The sequence below is a fragment of the Oryzias latipes genome, chromosome 12, assembly GCF_002234675.1.
Source record: "Oryzias latipes chromosome 12, ASM223467v1".
Classification (NCBI taxonomy): domain Eukaryota; kingdom Metazoa; phylum Chordata; class Actinopteri; order Beloniformes; family Adrianichthyidae; genus Oryzias; species Oryzias latipes.
In genome coordinates this window covers 8,226,077-8,249,300 of record NC_019870.2, presented here as the reverse complement: position 1 = coordinate 8,249,300, position 23,224 = coordinate 8,226,077, and the positions used below count along the sequence as shown (strand labels likewise).

General features: G+C 39.6%; 1 protein-coding gene across 1 annotated transcript in view; it reads left to right on the top strand.

Moving 5' to 3' along the window:
• col27a1 (collagen type XXVII alpha 1 chain) overlaps positions 1-23,224 on the top strand; it is a 66,399-nt gene that overhangs the window by 5,766 nt on the left and 37,409 nt on the right. The window contains exons 3-7 of the mRNA XM_004074688.4: positions 2,492-4,101; positions 6,947-7,000; positions 11,997-12,050; positions 14,980-15,033; positions 15,166-15,219. Coding sequence (XP_004074736.1) covers positions 2,492-4,101; positions 6,947-7,000; positions 11,997-12,050; positions 14,980-15,033; positions 15,166-15,219 — 1,826 coding nt within the window. The remainder of the gene's footprint in view (positions 1-2,491; positions 4,102-6,946; positions 7,001-11,996; positions 12,051-14,979; positions 15,034-15,165; positions 15,220-23,224) is intronic.

The following is a 23,224-nucleotide window of genomic DNA, read 5'->3' as shown; positions in this document are numbered from 1 at the left end:
CCCTGTTCAAATACATATTTAATACATTTCTATCACATTTAAGGCTTAAAAAATGATCAGCAGTGTAAGTTTATTGTGTAGCACACATGTTTTTGAAATTCAAATTTTATTTGTCACATACACAGACATACATTGCATGATGTGCAATGAAATGCATTGTACTACTGTTGGAGCAGTAGTGACAGTGGCTAATCTCACTGGTGCCTTTTTTAAATTATGAAATGAATTGTCAGAGGTGTCACTTCTATAAAAATACTTTTAATGTTTACATTCCAATCCTGCTTGAATGAGAAGAAGTATCACCCAAGTGTGAATTGCTGACTTCATCGTGTATAGTAATTGCAGAGTGAGGAACCCTGGACCTTGTGTAGATCCTCCCTCGGTGACTCTTCACAGAGCCATATGAACAGCAGACATGTGTTTGCCCATACATCTGTCCAGAGACAGGCTGTAAAACCACAAGCTGACATACAGTATGCCCCAGTAATAGTACAAGATGTATGTGTATAGAGACAGCCTGTGTATGTGCATAACTACATGTAATGTATGCCCCTCTCTCAGAAAAGACCACACAGAGAAGAATTCCCTTTTCATGAGTATTGAATACACCAAGTGTGAGTCATGTTTTTGTTTTATGAAGCCCCAATGTATTGAGGCAAGATGCAGACTTCCAGGCTTATATAATATATGGAAAGTACGTACAGAACTGGAGCTACATGACAGAGAAGTAGATGTTTCTAAAGTTTTTTTTTTTAGGGTTTTGCTGCTTAATTATAACATTTCTGTTTTGGCTTAATAGAAGAAAACAAAGTCAACTAAAAAGTCGGAAATTACAATGTATTATTGTGATGAAGTTAAAAAGAAAGTTACATCAGGAAGCAAAACTCTCTTAATTATCTATTTCCAAGTCCAACAGTGTAGATGCCTTTGATGCAATGAGGGGACAAACATTTTTCATTGAAAGCCTCTACTGTTTAAATGCTGTAGATAAATATTAGGACATTCCATCTCTTTTTCTTTCTAAACCCGTGTCCTCATTAGACCAACGCGAGTCACTGCAGGTCAGAACGAGCCCAGTGACAATATAGATGGTGAGGGGCCTATAGGTGACAGGTCACTGAGAGGATGAGAGCTGGGCTAACCGAGATTAAAGTACTGAGTACTGAGAGTGAAAGCTGACACGAAGGCTTGGAATCAGGTTCTGGCTGCAAGAAGAAAGCTGCACTCTCTTCCCATGCTTATCGAAAATGGTGCAACTGGTGAAAGGAACTACTTTTTATATTAAAACTTCAAATGTACTATAGTTTTGATAAAACACAAACTCTTTAATAGAGATTTCCGCTGGAAGTCCCATTCCAATCATCTCTTGATCTAGTTTCTAAGTTTTCCTAGTGGTCTTTTAATTATGATTTTGCCATTTGTAGCCAAAATTAAAAATCTGTTGTTTTTCTAGGATATAGTTTCTACAGAGCGGCAGGAGTTTTTTCAAAATTTGCTTCATAGTTCTGGGTGGAACTGTTGGTGCAGAGTAAGCAGGCCCCGTTTCCCCTCATTGATCTGTTTAAACTCTCTCCCACTAGCTTACAACCCCTCACAGCCCCAACCTATCATTACTGGTGCAACAAAATTAGCGAGCAATAGCCACATATATCCATATAGCCAGCCATACAGTTTTGAGCCAGATGCCAGCACATACTGGTCTGCATGTGGATGCATCAGAATGGAGCGGAACAGGGAGCTTGTGGCCCGCCAATTATAGCACCTATCTCACAGCTACAATCTTTTTCACACTGCATTTTTTGTCTGATCCTGGTTAACAACAATTTGTCTGAAGAAATACTCAAAAACCGAAATTCAAGCTTAATTTTCTTTGTTAAAATGCTAAATATAATTTTTGAAGTGACATAATATGCATGCATTCTTTCTCAGTGATGAATTGTATGAAATTGGGTCCACCATGCTTTTTTAACGCTCAAGCCTTTCTGTATGTGCAACATTTGGCTGTATATTTAAAAATGCAAATACCATTTCTTTTGAAAGACCACTAAAGGAAGTAGGGACCTTTCTTTTTCTCCATCCTTCTACATTACTTCAATTTTTTTCCCACTGAGTTTGTCAGCCTTTGTTCAGATGTAGCAAACGGGATGTGTCCTTACACCAACATTTGATTTGAAGCTAGAACTCAATAAAACAAACAAATAAAGAATTAAAATAAAAACCCTCTCCAGAATTTTTTTTGCCATTTTTTCACAGTTCAATCTTGAGCACTGGTATTTCTTTTTTTTTTTGTTGCAAACTTATTCTCAAACAATCAGTTGACCCCATACTAGTGTAATTTTCTGTGACAGCATTTATTAGGTTTTTGATTTTGATAGTAATAATGTAGATTAAATGCTCTTTGCAGACACTTAAAAGAGTAAATGAAGAAAACTTTGTACACTGCCATTCTGAATAATTTGGATAACTAATGTTATTTCTCTCTCTCTCTCAGATGTGGACATCCTCCAAAGATTGGGGCTTAAAGGAGAGAAGCCATCCCGCTCTGCGCCAGCAGGGGTCATTCCATTTAAATCTGGGGTCATCCTTAATCAGCAGGCACACATTGAGGCTCCACTGCGCTCAGTCATTCCAGCGGGGTTCTGGCCCAAGTTGGCACTGGTCCTGAGTGTACGGTCGCACCGAGTGAACAGTGCTTTTCTCTTCACCTTACTTTCAAGGAACAAAAAGCTCCTTCTTGGCCTGCAGCTTGTACCGGGCAGTCTTGTCCTACACACAGGACCAAACACATCAGTGGCTCTGCAGTACGAGCCTCATGATGGCCAGTGGCACCAACTGGCTTTGGGAATTAATGGACAGAAAGTGACTCTATATGCCTCCTGCGGAGAGCAGAGTATTCAGGCGGACTTTGGGTGGGATAGTGAGGAAGGACTCACTTCACAGCTTGAGGGCTCCTTTCTGTTTGGGCGAACCAGCCAGCAACAGGTGTCTGCGCATTTCGAAGGAGCCATTTGCCAGTTTGACCTGGTACCTTCTGCACAGGCAGCTCACAATTACTGCAGGTACATTAAGAAACAGTGCAGGGAAGCAGACACATACAGGCCTAACCTTTCCCCTTTGCTGCCTATACTACCAAGAAGGACAAACATCTCAGCTACTGCTGCAACCCCAAAGCGCAGTGGTCTACAGACTGCCAGGAAGCCCACAACGTTTAGCCTTGCCAGGAGCGTTGCTGCTGCCGCCTCAGCTGTTAGATTTGTAACCCCCTCACAAGCAAAAAAGCCATATCATGGCATCTTCTCCACTTCCCAGTCTGTAACAATGATGCCAGTCACAGCTCAAGTTGGTTTGGTTGCTCCATCTCCCAGTATCAAGACAGTAACTGTAACTGTGCCTTTACGAACAACAGCCGGACCAGCAAAACTACCGGCCTCCAGACCCTCAACGACTAAAGTTCTAAAGCAAAAGTCCCCTAAACCCACACTCCCAAAGCCTACTTCAAAGAACTCTTCCAAAAAGACAAACATAGTGACAGACAGCAACAAGAAACCTACTGTTCCCACCAACACCAAGAAACTTACTGTTCCCACCAACACCAAGAAACCTACTGTTTCTACCAACTCCAACAAGAAACCCCTAAAGACAAAACCCAATTCTGTCTTACTTAATCAAGCTCCTGTCACCAAGAAACCTCAACCCACAGCAGCAAAGAAAACCTCTTCCAAGCCCAAACCCACATTGCCCAAACCCACAACTTCCAAACCCCAAATGCCCAAACCCAAAACTTCCAAACCCAAAACAAATTCTATCAAGGTCATCACTCCTAAACCACCATTATCCAAAGTTAACCCCACAAAATCCCCAATCTCCAAAATTACCACTGCTAAAACCTCAAAGGCACTCCACAAACAGAATGCCAACCCAACAAAGCAACCCAAAACTACCAAACCTGGAGTCAGTCAACGACCTACCAAGACCTCATTCAACACAGTCACACCACCTGCCACTGATGGCTTTTTTAGCTGGGAGGTGCCACCTATGCTGCATCCACTGCTGGCAGGACCTAGAGGACCTAAGGGACTGAAAGGAGATCGAGGTCCGCCGGTAAGAAATCTGGAATGGTTCTTGAAACTGTTGATTATTAAAGGGTCCAAAAGCATCAACATCACCTTTTCCCTGCACTTGTTGATTGATTTTAAAACTAAACAGAAGACACAAAGGGGAATACCAATCTGTACTGGTCGTTGTCACCAATGTCAAATGGAATTCAAACAAAAATGAATGAGACCAGAAATGAGGGACTTCAAAGGTAAACAGGTCAAATATTACCTTCTTTCCTTCACTGGATAGTAATCCTTCTGTTCCTCCCATCTTTCCTCCTTCCTCAGTTCATTCAGTCCTCCAGACTGGGAGTGACTTGTCAAGTCTGACGCCTTGTCGTCTCTTCACCAGATTCCTCTGTTGAAGAGTACTAGTTGAGGTCACCTGGCCCCTTTCCTAAGCAAGGTCAATGGTCAATCCAGTCAGTAAACATTTAGTCTCCTAATGCAGGTGCAAAGGTAAAGCCAAGCACTAAGTTTGGCCCTTAAAACTAGAACAATGATTTAATCTTTGTATTTTTCCCAATTTCGTTATCCGGGGGGGTGTCTCCACTTAAGATTTAATTCAGCTGCTTTAAGCTGAAATTTCCTACATCCTAAATAAGTTCTCTAAGTAGAGGAGGACAATGACTTTTGATCCACATCTAACATTTGACTCTGCATTATTGAGATTTCTACATTTTTTAATTTGTGTCTGCTTGTTTTACAAGGTTCCTTTTGGTTTCCTGAAGTAAACTGCAAGCTGTCCAGAGCATTGATCATCCGACAATTGTACCATGATACTTTAAAAAGACCTTTGTTTAAAAACATAGAGATGAAAACTTTCATAGCCATTTGCGGATTTTTCGACCTTGAAACAGAATATATTTTAAATCTACATTGTTTTATGTGAGTTGCACTGTCAGAGAAAGGGGGAAAAATGTGTTTCCACCGCAGATATGCCTCTTTACTAACTCACGAGATAGAACCTAGAGTCTAAACATGCACACTGAACACACAACCTGAAGTGGCTGAGTTGTTATCAATGTGTAGCATATAAAAAACTGCTAATCAATCTTCTAACACTCGTAGCTCTAATTCTAACCCCCTAAAGCTGGGAATTGCTGATACACAGATCATGTCTTGTGCTGTGTCAGAACTGTAAGCTCAATATTACCAAGCAAAAACCATCATAATTGTATTCTATTATATTCTTTAGATTCAGTTTTATATTCTTGTGTGTAGTTGTATTCCTCTTAAAATCTGTTTTATCTGTTAAATAGCATCAACTTGCTATGGTACTGCAGATGGAAATTACCCTGTGGCTAAAATCTGATGTACTTGCAATCCCCATTTCTTGATAAAAATCAAAATAATCTGGTTCAAATCTCCTATGCAGCATAGTGGTACATTTCTGTTTGTTTTAAAAATAAAAGACAAATAAATTCTGTGTACTAAAGTGAGGAAGCAGGCTCAAACTGATTGATTCGTAAATAAAATGTTAGATAGGTCTATTTTTGCTCCAAGCAACGCTGTTGTACAACAGTGACAGCTGAAGTGTAATCAACCCTTCAGTTTGAAATAGTAACTTGTGCTTCAATTGTGCAAAACTTGAACTCTTGCTGCCAAGAGAAACACCCAGTTCACACACAGACACGAAGCAATTAACCTTCCCTGCTGTCTATAACCCGGTTCCCTTCTGGTTCGATTCCACTGCATATCTGGAAGTAATTTGGATCAAATATTTTGACGTATAGCTGATTTAACCTAACTTTATTCACGTGGAGATTATGCAAGTTATGAAATACTTTTAGAAATAAAAAAACCAACAGTGTTGTTCTTGAAGCATTAAGTTTCAACAGGACTGTAAAAAAGTAAATTGTTCTCATGGAAACCACAAGGAAGTGTATCACTTTTATCACTGAAATAAGCCATCACAGTGGACCCACGGGCAAACTAATTAATGAAATCAACATCTCCCAAGCCTGTTGATTTCATTAGGCAACAGTTTTGTCAGTCTAAACAGATATGGATCATTAAAAAAAAGGCGAAAGAAAATTCACTCAAGAGCCAGCAAAGAAGGTCTAAGCAATGTAAAAACAGGCAGGAGTGAGTGCTGATGCTAACAGGTCTATAGACCACCACAGAGCACACCACCTGCAACAATTGTGGTGGCCTCACTGCAGGGGGCAAACTGCCAAGGACAACGGAACAATTACAATTTCCACAAGGACATAAACCAGATCCCACACAGAACTGGCAAACACAGAAAGCAGCCATGATCATAGTAGCATTTAGTCTAAGATTTTGCTTTAATTTTCAACCAATTTGTTTCTTTATTCAGAGATCTCAAGTTGACAGTTTAATATAGATTTATTTATGAAACTTTGGATTTTGGAAAGACTTGTTTTCTCACTAGCTAGAGAAACTTGTGATTATTTCTTCTTGCCCACCCCTGGGCACCCCTGACCCCTGGATTTTTTTTTACATTTTTTTTTATGAAAACAAAGTAAGTATGCACAAGACTGATTAAAAAAAAGCACACAGGGGCATTAAGTGGCGCAGGAATGACCAGTTATTTCTAGTGTTCTTGCAGTTTCCTGTCGCGAAGGCAGAAATCATTTTTGATGGATAAGGCTGAGCTCTCATCACCATCACATGGAAACACTTCAGAAGGAAAGGGGTCCTTTTTTACCCGGCAAACCCGACGAAGCCACATGTGCTGCGAGAGGTTCTCCGTAAACACAGCGTGAAGAGTCTAAATGACCCGATGGTTTCAGCAGATACAACTTGAAGATTGTCTTGGTGTTAAGAAAGATCAGTAGTGTGGTTGTTTGGCTTGCATCACTGGCTGCACAATCTCTCTCCAGGGACTGCCAGGACCCCCAGGGAAGCCAGGCCTGCCAGGCAAGAGAGGTCCTCGGGTAAGTTGCTGATTTTTGAACAGTTTCAGCCAAAAACTAAAGTATCTTCCTTTGTGACTACTGTTCACTGTTGTTTAGTTTGACCCCAGCAGTTTATGGTGGTAACATTCACAAAAATGCAAATATTTAGGCTTACACTGAAGATTTATGTGTACTGGGTTTGTGCGTTTGCTGCATGCGCCGACAAACTTGTCGACTGAGCATTCATGCACATATAGTCATAATGAAAAAAGCCGACAATGTCAGGACTGTTTTATGAAGGCACACTGCGGGCTACCACATCACTTCAAACCCCCTTCCATCAACCAGCTGATGCACACAAACTCCTTCATATGTTCACAAAGTTTTCCTATGCACAGCGATTGACCATACTCGGCACAGAGCTGCGAGTGCTGACCTCCCACCCCTAAGCATAAACAGGAAAGCTCCTATAAAGACCGCCTTTCAAAAGGCTGCCTGTGCTACAGGATGCCTAAAAAAAAACAGTAAACAGAAAGAGAACACATGGCTTCACTGGACTTTCTTCTCCTGACTGAGCTGTTGCAGCAGGCTGAACCAACACATCAGAGGAATCTCGCTGCTGGCTAATGAAAGGCTTCTTTTTCCATGGCAGTTAAACAGATATGGTCTCATTCAGAGGTCTTCTTTCAGGAATTCTCCTTTGCTTCCTCTATTTCTGGTCGTCTCTGAATAATGGACTCAAGCAGGCACAATACTGACCGGTATGGTTATGTCTTGTATGTGCAGGTCAGCGTTTTAGTCTAAATTTTATTGTTCAGTAAATTGTGAAAATGCACAATTTTTTTCATTCCTTTATGTCCAGTTTTGTAAGATAATTTAAGATAATTTTTACTATAAAATATGCACAATTCTGCTTTAGCAAAAATTCAAATTACCAAAATGTTCTTTTATTTACATTTTACACTTTTGTTTTAACTCGTCTCCTCAAACCTGCAAGATATCAATGTTATCACAAGTGTCAATTGGTTTACAAAATCCCTGCTTTTTTTCATGCTGTCATGGTGATGCAGTAAATTTATGATTATGATGTAATTTAACACATACTACTCCTCCTTTATATGAATTAAGATAAGCGATTTTAACATTATCCAGACTGATTTTCCAGTCTTGGGGTGGAAATAGCAAAATTATGAATAAGCTGTCGGCCTTTTTCATATTTTTTGTTATTATTTTCTTTGATTTCTTTAGTATAAACGATGTTGTTCTTGCACAAACTTAGGCAAAACCTTTGCTTTTTTCGTTTTTGAAGGCATTTAAAGCATTAGTATTACAAAGTTCCAGCTCTATTTGGAACATACAAAAAAATACTGATGATAATACTTTACACATTTAGTTTTTTTGTGAAATAAAATAGGGAATTTATGTGGGAGAAGTGTTTTGTGCTGAGATTCCTTTGAATTTAGCATCAATTTATCACCTCTAATTTACATGCCGGTGGCTTTGACATGGCCTGTGTTTGCCCCAGAAAACCAGCTGTTGAACTGCCAGAGGCATTGTCGGTGGAAGTGGTTGGCTTTAAACAACAAACACAACATTGGGAAAGCATTTTCAACTAAAAAGTCTGAACTTTGATGGAGATAGGGGGGGGTGGGGGGCTTTGAAAACCTGTCACCAGTGTCTGAATACGACCTCACACATTTTATTGAATGCTCAATCGTGTATACAGGAGTGTTTTCACACTATAGATCAGATTCCACAGAGGCGTATGTGGCTGTTTATGACCTGCCCACATTGAGAGTGAGACTGGTTATAGAGGTTTCCTGTAAACGAAAGCATCTATCAGCCTCAACTGTTGAACCATGTGCTAACACAGGCATGCACATGCGCATGTTCACACAAACGCACGTATATTACCTCCTCTCTGCTAAAAGAGAGTGGAGCTTAAATTTAGGAGCAATTTTTACCAAAATAGGTAAATAATCACATCCCAAACTGGAGCTTTGCCTCAGGATGTCAGTGAAGGATTTGATCATGAAAAAACCCAAACAAAAATAGCTTCCACTCAGTGCTTAGGAGAAGTGGTCGCAGCTCTGACTGACCTGCTGGCCTTGAAGGTCTGTGTGATGACACACAGAGCGCCATTGAGCCCAAGAAGCACCAACCATGAACCTTGACCTCTGATCCCGCACATGCGAGTGTGAGTTGTCGTGGCTGCGGCAACGGATGTCTGCCCAAAAGTTTTATCTCGGTGTCCGTGAATAGCCGGGTCTGGTGCAAAAATGGTGACGGTGGTGGGAGGGTGTGAGGGGAAAATGTGGAAGCATCATGAGTGAACAGGCCTGTATCTGTCTGACAGCCGGCTGCATCCATTCGACTGGAGCCTCCCGGGTCAATGGGGTCTTTGTCTAAGGAAAAAAAATCTCTGTTACCCATCTTTCCTCTTGCTGCCCCTCCACAATGCCTCTCTGTCACTAAACAAATTTCTCCCACCTTGCCTCACCTGTACACCCCCTCCCCCCAAATTAAAAAAGTAAACTCTTTTCATAGAAAAAGGCTCAAAAATCTCTTTTTTAAGTGTTAGGTTGCTATGGGAACATTAAGTGGCATATCTGCCTTTTAAAGTCCTTATTATCCTTAAGAGTCTTGTCTTTGTGTAGGCCTCTGCTCTGGAAAATAACTCATGGGTTTCAGGATAATATAAATCACACATCATTATCTAATTCTAAACATCTGAGATCCCCTTTAATAAGACATTTTTAAATATTTGGCTTTGAATTTGTCCTTGACTGTGAGCTTTTATTGTTGTAAAACCTTGGATTACTTAGTGTTGCCCTTTTCAAACAATCTGGTCACTGGATGATGTATGAAGCTGTAAAAGTATTGGCACAATTCATTTTCCCTGTCTGCTTCTGTTATTGGGACTTTTATTTTTATTGTATTTCATGTGACATTAAGCTGCAAATTCCACTCACATCCTTCAACAATCGCGACTTCTGAGACTCTAATGAAGAGTGAAATATTTTCCTGAAGCCTTACCGGGAAAAGGGCCTCTTTAGTGTGTGTGCGTGCTAACAAGAATCTGTAATTACAGCGACGTCCAGTCGTTTCACACGCTCTCGTAATCTAAGCATAGTTCATCAAATGTTACCCCGTTAACTCTCATTTGGCAAAGCATCAAACAGAATCTCCTTTTATCTTTAATTCAGCCACTGCGTTTATATTTGAAGCATCTTTTACGAGCTAGCATCGAATGCCAGACTACGTTTGAAGCATGCCCCATTAAAAGTTTTTCTACAATTATTTTCTGTGTGGGAAAAAAAAACGTTGGTTCTGATGTGATGGATCCAAATTTATATCGCGCACAAACAACTGGTGTGCGTTGTGTCTTCTTTGGGGTGGTGTTTGAAAATTTTCTACACAAAATTCTATTTACACCACAGTGAGGTACAGATGGAATCAGAAGATGAAGTATCGGTGGGTATCATTTGCCTTGATTTGCACCGCCGAGGATTTGTATGCGCTGCCACATCTTGACCTCAGAAGCCACAATAACGCCTTACTCCTCAGAGGCTTTACGTTTTTATTTGGTAGCCGTCAAGCTGTGCACGCCCCACGCTGACCCCCTGTAATTAGACACCTGTTGCGAGAGAAATGGACATGAGGGGGCCAGAGAATGAGGGAAAGTGCCTACCAGCATCCAGCCCAGCCTGTGGTGAGCCACAGAGTTGCTTTTGAAACATATAATTCAACCATGTCTTGTTTGTTTAAGTTTATTTAGGGCTAAAACTGTACCCGCTGACCATGTCTTTAGGAAACCAGCTGTAGTCGAGCTGAGAGTGAAAGAGGAAATGTTTAGGAGTCAAAGTCTGTAAAAACGAATAGTCCTTGGAACGAAAGTGCCTTGATGTAAACCACAATTATACGTCTTTTTTTTTTCCACGTATGCCTAAAATAAATCAAGGACATGCTTGTATTCAGTTGATCTAGAAGCTCGTTTTAATTTGGTTGGCATATTGCCGATTTGTGATGGAGTTTTATTGGACAATAGTTTTTTCCTTTCTGGATCCCAACAGATGCTGAGTTCGGATGCTGTTCTGTTATAAAGTCTTCCTAATTTGTCACAACCACCTCAATGGAACTCACTGACCCAGTTCTTAAAGCACCCTCTGTTTTTTTTTTTTTTTCCACTCTCTACTGGGTCAGCCTTTGACCTGGGACAGTGGTAGGTTAGGGGCCCAAAGGTGCCACATCACGTGGAGGGCAGGGGTGAGGTCAGGTATCCACAGGAAAAGCGCATGGGGAGGAAGGGAAGGCAGACAGTCAGATGAATAGATAAATGGCGCAACAACCCACCCCCTGTTCTTCTGTCTGCAGGCAGCTATACAACCCTCACCCCCCCCCCCCCCCCCCCAAAAAAAAAAAAAAAAAAACTGGTGTAATTCATTCTCTGGCTTCCAAAGTTTCTTTGCTAAACTTTCCCATGGGGGATGCTGGACTGAACACGATGGTTCACATTACCCTTGAGCTGCCACTGCTGATGCTGCTGTGTTTGGGTTTATTTCCTCAGCTGCTGCCAACGCTGACAGAAACATACATCAAAAGAGAAACCCAAACTTAACATGTTACGACATGGGGTGATCTGTTTAAGTCATCAAGATGCCTGGAAGTTGCATCTACTTTTTTATTTTGATTTTTATTTGTGGGCATGGTGGATGCAGGAGGTGGATGGAAGGTGAGGAAAAAAGGGTTGAGAAACCTTAGCCACGCTATGGTAAAGCCACACAAGGGGCTCCAGATTTTCTGTGAGCCTCGACCCCCAACCCTAAATATCTCACACACGCACACACACAGGCACACAGGTAATGCATAGGAAACCAAGCTAGAAAAGCATGACGGGTGATGTTATCCAGACAGTCTTTGATATCCTCTTTTCTGGTCCAATTCACCATAGGAAGCTCCTTGTCCCAGCATGGCGATTGATTGAAATCTCAATCGCCTTTTGATTACATCTCCATCTTTCTGATTTTTTTCACAGGGCGCCCCTGGTCCTCATGGGAACCCCGGTCGACCTGGTCCACCTGGTTTAAAGGTACACAGCTATTCCTGCTCATGAGCACAACTGGGTCTTTTGTTGCCTTGACCAAAGTCTCTGCAACAATGTTGACTTTTCCAAATGCAGTTGCCTCTGTTGCTGATGAAGTGACCTTTCTTTGCCCCATAAGAAGAACTTAAGGGCCCTTTTTTAAGCTTTTATAAACCAGGTGGAATTCATAAAGAACAAAGGTGTTATGTCTGTGGAAATAGGGTCATTTGAGTTCACAACAAGCCTCCAGAAACTGACATTTTCAGGTAAAACATGGAAAAACTGTTCTGCAGTCAGTGAAAAAGTAAACAAAAGATTAAAATTAAGATATCCTCTTAGTTGGAGGACTCTTGCACGTTTGTATCTGCTTCCTATTAAAAAAAAAACCCTCACAAAGTCTTTGCATATTCTTATAAATGAGGAATCAACTGAGAAAGTTACAGAAGAGAAATACCTCCAAAATCATTTCAGGTTTCCAAATACATTTTAAAGCCATATTAAAAAACTTGTAAAGTTGTCAGGTCAAACAAGAGCTGCTTTATGATAACAAAAAATGCCTTTCCCTTTTTAAAAAAAAGCTTTTATAAACTCGATGATCTTTTCTCACCGAGGTAATGGAGTTCCTGTCAGGTCACAGAAAGATCAAACCACACTTTACAATTAGGTTCTGAAGATTTTAGACCACAAACCAAAATTAATACCATAACTGTGATAATTTATAGTAATATAACTTTTGAACATTTAAAATTCGTATTAATTTTTACTGTTTAAAGATGATTTTTTAAAAGATTTAATGAACTCGCACCTAAGCCCTTCTACAGATGTGTAAAACTGCAGAGCTGAAGCAGATCCAGCTCCTTAACCGGACATGGTAAGGTGCCTTTTCTTGCAAAACCTCTTTTGCCCTGTAAAAGGCACATGGCTGCGGAATCTGCTACCCATCTTAGAAAAAATGTCTGCAACCAGATAAATTCTTTGTAGAAATCGGTCTAGATATCTGTAAAGAACTGGTCTGACTGTGACCAGACTTTTAAAAAACAAACAAAATCTGCCAGTTGCACCTTCATTTACTTCTTTTTTGGCACAAGATTGAACTGTTTTCTGTGAGTTAACTTTACTTTGTTAATCTTTCACTCTGTGTTTTATTCATACATTCTAGTTTTGCATTTGTTCTACATTAAAAGACCATGTAGTGACAAATGCTGCAAATCTGCTGTAGCAAAAAGCGTTGTAACATGGGTGTTTTAAAGCTTGTTTGTATTTTTTGACTTATGCCTATCAAATATTCAAATAAATAGAAACATTCTATATATCTAAATAAATAGAAATACATTCTTTGCTAAAAATGTATCTGTGTGTTATAACTTTTTATCACCAACATAATTTACTTCCACATTATTGTATTGTTTACTTGAAGACATAAGTCACAGTTCCTGTTGATGTCAGTATGAGTATGTTCTTCTGCTGCAACCATAACAAACAGTGGAGAGACCGGAGGGGGGTCCAAGTGATTTATAAAGGTGCCAGGAAGAAGACATTAGGAGTCAGAAAGTGAGAACTTCATATAAATCTGTCTGGTTTTAACTTGCGAACAGATGACCCTGCTCAAGACAAATCCTCTGCATCCTCCCCCTCAACAATTGTCTGGATTGATATATGTCTTAGCAAACACCCCTTAACCTCTCAGTCTGTTCGGAACACATTCTAGGACTCAAATCCTTTATTTGGCTTTCATTACTTCAAGAGGGAGGCCTTAAATAAATAGATTGAAAAAACGCCTTTACAGTATTTTGGTAGTGTCATGCGCTACCTAACAGCTTAGCACAAAGACTTGACAGAAGTCTGGTTTTTGTTACATTTGGGTTCTGAAAATGACACATGATTAAGTTTCCAGATCTTAATTAAAGTAGTCTGCCTGTCATAATACTCAACACGCACACAAAAACTGGTGTGGAGATTTCCAGCTCAGCAAAATGAGCAGCCAAATGTCATTTTTCAAGATAAACGTCTTTTTTTTAACTTACCGATCACTTGAGGACACATTTTAAAACATTTTAAATTAGAATCATATTTTGTCCCACTAAGAGTTCTGACCTTTAAAGAATATATACCCAGGGAAGTTGAAAGATCTTATAGGATATTTCCAGCAGATCATTGGGGTCCTGCAGGGTCATGGATTAAGCCTACATGGATCAGGTTTCTTTATCACATCTCACAGATGCTAATTCGAACTAACTTCTTTTGGACCATGTCCAGTTAAGAGCCACTGGGAAGTTGGCCTTGTGGCAGTCAGGGTGGGCTTGATTTAAAAATCATGCAGCAGGGAATTGCAAAGGTGTAAATGTTTTTTTCCTCATGTTATCTATAAATAATTTAAAACAATGAAATATATTGAGGTTCATCAGAATAGCTTTGATCTGCTGCCCTTGTGAATGAACAATGCTGTCAGTTGATGCTAAACTGCAGCGGGGACGGCTCCTTTTACCAGACAAGTGTGTTGAAAAGAAAATTATGAAGTATGTGATGTTTGCTATCTTTGCTCTTTCATTAAAAAACAAAGTGAGAAAGTCTGTCCTCTGTGCAATTTCTGATCCACAACTTTAATGATCTGCAGTCCTGTTAGTGCTACCTGCTGACAGCAAAGCTCAATGAATATATGTGTGTGTGTGTGTGTGTGTGTGTGTGTGTGTGCCTTGCTTAGGACTAAAGGGGCAATGAGTTCAGTAAGAAAAGTATTTGTGTTAGTGGATTTACCAGCACATAAGGACATAATCCTGTTTTGTTTTTAAGTCTATAAGTTTTTATTGGCTTATTGACAGCAAAAATAATCATTCTGGCTGTAAAAACTATTTTAGTAATGTTTTTCCAAGAAGCTGCCAGATTGAAATGACCAAATATTAGTCAAACTACTAAAAGTTATTTTATTTTCTTTAAGGGGAAGAAAGGAGACCCTGGCTTGTCACCTGGACCAGCACCTAAAGGAGAAAAGGTATTTAGTCATAACTCTGCCATCATAATTTATTTTCCCCCAGTTTAGTCATGTTTTAGTTATGCTTACTGTCAATTATTTTTCAGATCTAATTTTGCTGCTTTTTGACATGTTTGCTATTTCTTTTCCCAGGGAGACCCCGGCATCATCGGCCCAGTTGGAAAACCTGGTCAAATAGGTCGAATTGTAAGTCACAAATAACACATTTTTTACATTAATGCTTTTTTTTTTTACTTAATCTGTTTAGTTGTGTAATGGATTCTTGTAGGCAGTAACATTTTCTATGCATTTGGTCTTTATTATTGCTGTACGTATTAAGCAAACCATGCCCTATTTTATTTCTTTGTTGCTAAGGCTTTAGAAGTAGTTGCATTCTGAAGCTTAGCCACTAGATGTCAGTAAATTGTGCACATTGCTTTTTTAAATATGTGCAATTGCTATTATTAAATAATAGCTAGTGGTGGAGCTAGAACATTTTGCATGGAGGGGTAGGAGAGGGGCAGAAGACTTTGGACGGGTGGAGCATGAGAACAGCAGAGTGGAAGACCATTTCCACTGAAAGGATATTAAATTTGACTTTTAAACACTTTTACTATTGTTATTGTTATAAATATTGAAACGCTAGTTCTTGTAGCTGAGGTGATATTAAAAAATATTGCGTTTTTAGTTTTTATAATGCTCAAAGAAGCTTGTATTAATGATTTCTCAATCTTTGTCAATAGTGGTGCTAATTTTGACTCCAAAAATTGGTGGGGGAGCAGAACCTTTTGCTTGGGGGGCAGCTGTCCCCCCTTGGTCCCCTGTAGCTCCTCCACTGAGTATAGCCTAAGTTTTAAACTTGGCTTTACAAAAATTATCTCGTAAAGAATTTACTTTAGTATGAAGTGCTCATAGATGGTTACCCTTCCTCTTCTGTTTTTTTGTTTTTTTTGTTCAGCTGGAACCATCTTATTTAGCGTCATTCCTTTGCTTTGTAACAATGAATTCGCTATGCCATAACAATCGTGTCCTCTCATCTGCTGCTATTTATATTCTCAGAGCAGTCATGCATTTATTCACTAAATAACGAACATTGTTTATTCGTCATTTATTTTAGTAGAGCCCATTTTGAGGCAAACCTAAATGCAGGCTTCACACAGAGAAATTCTGTTATAAAGCCTTCAGAAATTAGATATAAAATGTTTCACATCTATTCATCTGTCAGATAAAAAAATTGGCTAAGTTAACTTATTGATGGGGTTTGTAGTATTTCTAACTAAGGTGCACCTATAGAAGGGAAAGTTCTTTCTTGTTTGTTACTCCTCTTATCAGGAGAAAATCAAGTTACAAGGCAGAATTTCACATGGTTAGTTTGTAATTAAAGCATGGGCAAAAGGATAAGTCCTCCAACTTAAAGAAACCTCTGTTGAGCTGGGAAGTAATAAAATATACCTCATTAATTGCACATTATGCTTCTGAAATTACAGGTTGTTGGTTTAAACCAAGTCAGTCTTTTTAAAGTCAATTCCCAATGTTGGCAAAGTAAATAAAACAGGACGTATAATCAATTATTTTAGGGCAGCAGTGAAATTAGCATCTGAACACGAGGGGCAGTACAAAAAGGAAACCAGAACTATGAAACTGAGAAGACCCCCCCCCCACCCCTTTTTGTTGTTCTTGATGTCATGGAGGTTCCAAGATGGCCACTAAAACATAAGGAATTGTCAAAAAACACGAGAGCAATAAGAAAACACTATTGTTAAAATGATGTGGGGTTTCCAGTATTCCAAGAACTCAACAAATCATGGTAAAATAAAGTCAGCTACAGAAAATGAACACAATAAAAGTAGTAGAGACCCAGGAGTCACTAAGAAAGGTGACGTCATGAGTATTAGACAGACGATTGTGGAAAACACATCGATTGTTGTCAAATGTGGGGTACAGAGCTGCATTTGCCCATTTTTGGGTAATTTTATCAGCTAATGGTGTATTAAAAATGGTTAAACCTATTGATTAGACTCACAAAAGTGAGATAAAAACCAGAAATATATTGGAACAATGGATTAGTTGTTGTGCCGATACTTTTTTTTACTTTTTTTTTTTTAGACATAATGACTTTATTCTCATAAAACTGTTTATCAAAGGCTCTTCTTTTCTACATATAAAAAGTTATCTGAGAGTTACTGTGCAGTCATAATATCCCTACTTTCACAAAGTTTCAGCCCCTGAATGTTAGCAGGATGTCCACAGAATTTATAAAGACTTTGTTTTCTTTAATGGTGATGGAGAATCTCCAAAACACAGATATAAAAAAAGTTTGATTGTAGTCAGCATCATGTGTCCTCTTGTGCCTCAAAGCAAGCAAGAGGAAAACTTCCAGTAACATTTTGAATCTATTACAGTTGAGCCATGAACAGATGTCAAGCAAAGTACAGGAATGATTAAGTAATTCAGAGTAGCAGGTAGATTGTTTTCATTTCAGCAGAGGTGAAAAGAGCTCCTGCATGCTAAGCTTCCTTCCTAGAGGAACAATACTCTGTCTGTAGGAGTGTCAACAAGGTTTCTGCCTCAATTGAACACATGGCTTTTGTTAGGAACCTGCCTGTGTGTGTGTTGTGTGCGTCTGTGTTCATTTAGATGCTACCTCCCTCTTACGCACATTCACTTAAATGGAAAAAAAGGGGGCTGACTGCTTCAAGTAAGTGGAAAAAATGTGATGGAAGTGATTTGGGGCCCCATCTAAAGCTTGGCCTGTGACTAACAGCTGAAGGTGACAGCTGATTTTCCTCTTATGCTACAGATACCTGCCAGATTTATTGTTTTGCTAAAAGATGGGATCAGCAGGCAGAGCTTGAATAATGGTTCTTATACCCAGTGGCTCGTTACCTGTTACCAAGCACTTTTATAAACCCACTCCAATCATTCTTTGGACTATTAGAGGCTCAGTGGTCTTTTAATAATAATTGTGTTGTTTGAAGCCAAAAACTTGTATCGTTTTTTAAGACATAATTTCTGCAGAGCGGCAGTAGTTTATTAGTAATTTGTTTCTGAGATGTAGCCTAAACTGTTGGCGCAGAGTAAGCCTACCCCTATTTCCCATCATCCATCTGTTTATATGCTCTACTGCGGGCTTACGGCCCTTACAACCTCAACTTAACAATACCGGTGCCACAAAAATGACGAGCAATATTGGAGCTATCCAGCCGTACAATTTTGATCCAGATGCCAGCTCAGATGAGGAAAACAAAGATAAACATGGATCTATTTGTCTGCAAGTGGATGCATCAGAATGGAGTGGTTCAGGGAGCTTGTGGCCTGCCAATAGTGATTTTTTATGCAACAGCTACAAGCTATTTCAAACTGCATTTTTTTGTCTCCTCCTGATTTTACAACGATATGAATAAAGAAATGCTCAGAAATGCACTTTTAGGCTTAATTTTGATTATGTATGCCCTCCGTTATGAGAAAAATACCACAAGAACATGTTAAAAACACAACTTTCATTGGAGTGGGTCTTTAAAACACCCCTAGTCATCAGTATGGCATCAGGCTATATTTTCAGGGGGGATTTTCTCCATGGCAACTTCATCAACACTTATATAGACTGTCATCCTCAGAGTCAGCTCCAGGTGTTGGTCAGTGACCACAGTTATGTTGACTGTAAAGGAAACTTGTAGAATTAACTGGAATGAGTTAACATCCTGACCACAATGGACCCAAAGAAGGTTTGCTCAGCACACTATTGTGTTTTTAGTTCTCAGCATTGCCTTACAAGGATGCTTTGATGATTCTCTGTGCACTGTTGTAGAACAGATGTGTGAGTCAAACTGCACCGAGACACCAAAGACTGACAGACTTTGTTCTGTTCTTCTGTTGTCGTGTGAGGTGGAAAGTCCAGATCCAGCTCTTTCCACAGAGATCCTGAGAAACTGAGAAGCAGTGATGACTTTTATAACACTTTTACTCTAAAGCCCTCCTCAAACAATGATGAGCTGTTTCCTTCTCTTCGTACTGCTCTGCCTGTTTAACTTGCTCTGTCTTGTTTGCTTGGATTTCTGCGGTGTAGGAAAATGAGACAACAGGACCTTCCCCTGGGCTTTTTTCATTTTCTTTCCCCTCTCCACCTTTGCAGGCTGTCTCTCACAGACACCCAAACACACACAACGCAGTACCGGCTCTAAATCAGCCACAGCTTGATGTTTGGAGCGGGAATTGTGGAATTTGCCTGCTGGTTTTTCATGGAAAACTTTAATGGAGTAAGCAGCCCTGCTTTAAAAGCGTGATAGTGGGATGCGATTTTACACTGTTGGTCAAGCCAAGCATGTTCCGCTCTGTACAACATTTGTTCTACTGAGCAGACCCTGAATGGCTTTTCAGTATGGCAGGGAGGGTCAGGGAGAGGGGACGTACACAGAACCAGACCTCAACTACAAGGTCGAGTTACAAGCACCACGTCACACCTTTCTGCCTCCGTCTTTCTGTCTATTCTCAATGTCAGATGTTCAATTTTTGTGTTTTCTTTTTTGTCTGTCTTTCACTCGTCTGTGCCTTTTCCGGCCAAAGGTTATGCTACCGTCTGGTATTGTAGGCAACATTTAAGTTTCCAGACCTGAAGTGCTGATTTGAGAGTTATATCATTTTTGGCAGTTACATTTTTTATTCTTGCTCCTTGATTTTTAAAACATTTTGGTAAATTATTCTATGAAGATTTTGTATCTGCAACTACCAATGGCTTCAATTTCCACTGTAAATTTTTTTTTTTGCTTCTTCATACAAGCAATTTTATTGTGATTTTAGTTATTGTACCCAACTTTTCTAATAACGTCTATGACCACTGACTGCAATAAAGATGGAAAAAAGTAAAAGTCAAGCTATCCATGACTAATTTAAAGTCCCACTCCAATGAAAATCATGTTTTTGTTTTTTAACATCTTTTTCTAGTGTTTTTATCATAATGAAGGACAGATATTAAGACAATTAAGCTGAAAACAGCATTTCTGAGTATTTCTTTATTTATTTTGTGGTGAATCAGGAGCAGAGGAAAAATGCTGTCCATCTTTTTTTCATTTCCTTTCTGCCTATTTTTGCATTGATTTATTTGCATGATAGCCAAAATAGTGGGCTAAAACTCTATGTACCCCATCTCTTTAAATGGTTATTAGTTGACACACGATAAAACGATTGCAGAGTTGAGGATTTGACAGTAATCTGTCAATCAAGAGATAAAGCTTCTATTTATGCACAATTTTAAGGGAAAGCGTTTGTAAACGTACCTTCAGTTCAGATGCTATAAACATGAAACCTTACCACAGAAAATCTTTTTTCAATCACCTTGTGATTACTTTTGAAGTTTTAAAGGGGAATTGCCTTTAGTGTAACAAGCTCCCAGTGGCTATTCGGGGAACTGTACTTGATTAAAATTGCTTGTGTCTTTAAAGCAAAGGGATGCTGCTAGTGATAACTATTAAACACCTCTTTCTACATTTAATTTAAAAAAAATTCAGTTTAATGTACCTGATGTGATGATATTGCAGAAGCTGTACTTTTTTTCTTCAATTTAGTGATTGACCAACCTATGTCTTTTTCTTTTTTTATTGGCTCATTACCTTTTTAACTTCCAAATAGCTTTTCTTCCCTTTGTGACCCTTTTTCCACTGTGAGGAAATTAGATATTACAAATTCCTGTGTGGGATAAGTGTTTTTACACCCAGTCCAATGAAATCATGTCTTTAACATGGTCTTGGCATTTTTATCATGATGGAGGACATAAATAAAGAAAATTAATAATAAAAACTGGGTTTCTGAGTGTTTCTTTATTCGAATACTTGTGTATCAGGTGGAGACAAAAACTAAAAAAAAAAAATGGCGTTGAAAAAAGCTTGTGACGTATAGGTGCTACAGTTGTTGGGCCACAACCTCCCTCCTCCGGTCTCTTCCAATGCATCCACTTGCAGACAAATAGATTCATGTACGTCTTCGTTTTCCTCGTCTGAGCTGGAATCTGTCTCAAAAAGGTAAAGCTGCATAGCTCCAAGCATTGCTCGCCATTTTTGTTGCACCAGTATTGTTAGATTGGGGGTGTGAGGGGCTGTAAGCTAGCAGAAAATGGGGTAAACAAAAGGATGATGTGAAGCCAGAGCAGGCTTACTCCCTGCCAGCAGTCCCGCCCACGATTCAAGAGGCAAATCGCTGATGAACTCCTGCCACTTTGCAGAAACTATGTCCTAGAAAAAGGCAAAGTTTTTTTAGATAGCTAAAAACGGCATAATCATAATTTAAAGACCAACAGCAACGGTTTTACCATAGATCAAAAGATGATTGGAGTGGGACTTTAAATAAAATCCCAACTCAATATGGTTTAATTTTTTTTCTTTTTCTTTGACTTGAAAACTTGAAATTTGAGTTTTGAATATATTTGTAGTTGAACAAAACCCAAAAGAATTGTATATTTTTATTGGCTTTCCAGTCTTTTGGCAGCCCATTTACCAAAACTGTGTATAAAACAAAAACAAATTGTTCATCATCATCCTGGCAATAACATGCCTCAATTTTCCTTGCAATTCAAGTCACACAATAAGTCTTCCTCCTTAACAGCACTTCTGCCTGGAAGCTAACATGTTGTTGAAATTGTGGTTCAGGCGGGGAAGAGGAACCTTTTTTCCACCACAGGGGTAGATTTCACCCATATTGCCCATTTAGGTTCATGTAGTTGTTTGTTTCATTTCTCCCTGCCCAACATGTGTGTAAATGTTCTGTATATGCAGCCTATAGATGAAACCACATGATTACTGTTTAATCCTCTGGCTCCATACTGTGGGATTCTGGAAAGCAGGCAGTGAAAAGATTAAAGTATAGAATAGTGATGTTGAATATTTATCCTAGTAGGTGTTGTCCACTGGTGGCAGATGGTGGAGGGTATATTTTCTGTGCTGTACAGTAACACTGTTGAGGTCTGATCCTATTTGAGCACATTCAGTTTTAAATGTATTTCCAGTAGCCAGTGAGAAGATGACATGTCATCAGCAGACACAATGAAACACATGGTCTGCTTCCTTCAGGCTGTTTTTTTTTTAGCTCAGTGGGGGAGAAGAGTGTCTTGGGTGCTACCGGGAGGGGGGTGCTGCTGTAAATGATGTGGGGTTTTTTTGTTTTGTTTTTAATTAAATACACATGCTCATTAAACAAGTGGCATTGTAAACACAGTCAGTTTGGTGGGAATGGCTGCTCTCATTAGTGAACTCATTATGGGCGAGATAAGGATCTAAGATGGTCCAGCTGAGGTTCAGAGGTTGTGGTTTTGCACTCCAAACCCAAAGCAGGTTGTGTGTTTGTGTGTTCGGTTAGTAGACCGCACAGCACAGCATGGGAACATCAGGCTCAACACATGTTCATTCTATAAGTAAGCCTGAAAAACAAAGGGGGGAAACGTACGGTCATGTTTAAATGTGCTAGCATGTTAGAAAGACATTAGATCACTGCTTGGATTAAAAGAAAGATATCCAGCACGGTGGCGCAGTGGTTAGCGCTCTTGCCTCACAGCAAGAAGGCCCCTGGTTCAAGTCCTGGCTGGGGGACATGAAAAATACATCAATGGGGGACCTTTCTGTGTGGAGTTTGCATGTTCTCCCCGTGCATGTGTGGGTTTTCTCCGGGATCTCCGGCTTCCTCCCACTGTCCAAAAACATGCTTCATAGGTGTATTGGCAACTCTAAATTGTCCATAGGTGTGAGTGTGAGAGTGCATGGGTGTGTGATTGTGGATGTTCTACCCTGCAACAGACTGGCGACCTGTCCAGGGCATCCCCTGCCTACGCCCAAGTGGCCGGGATAGGCTCCGGCAGCCCCGTGACCCCGAAAGGGACAAAGCGGTACAGAAAATGAATGAATGAATATCCAGTATTAGGGTTTACATTTGCTAAAGACTTATCACTCTGCTGAAAATGGTGTTTTTACATGATTATGTGGAATTTTTTTATGAGGGTCATGTTAAAGAAAATTATTAAGCTAAAAATTGCATTTCTAGGTGTTTCTTTATTCAAATCATTGTGAATCAGGAGCAGCAAAAAAAGCAGTTGAAAGAGCTAGTAGTTGATGCACCACTGGGTGGGCCACAAGTTCCCTGCTCTGCTCCATTCTGATGCATCCAATTGTTGACAAATAGATCCATGTATGTCTGTGTTTTTCTCATCTGAGCTGAAATCTGGCTCAAAACT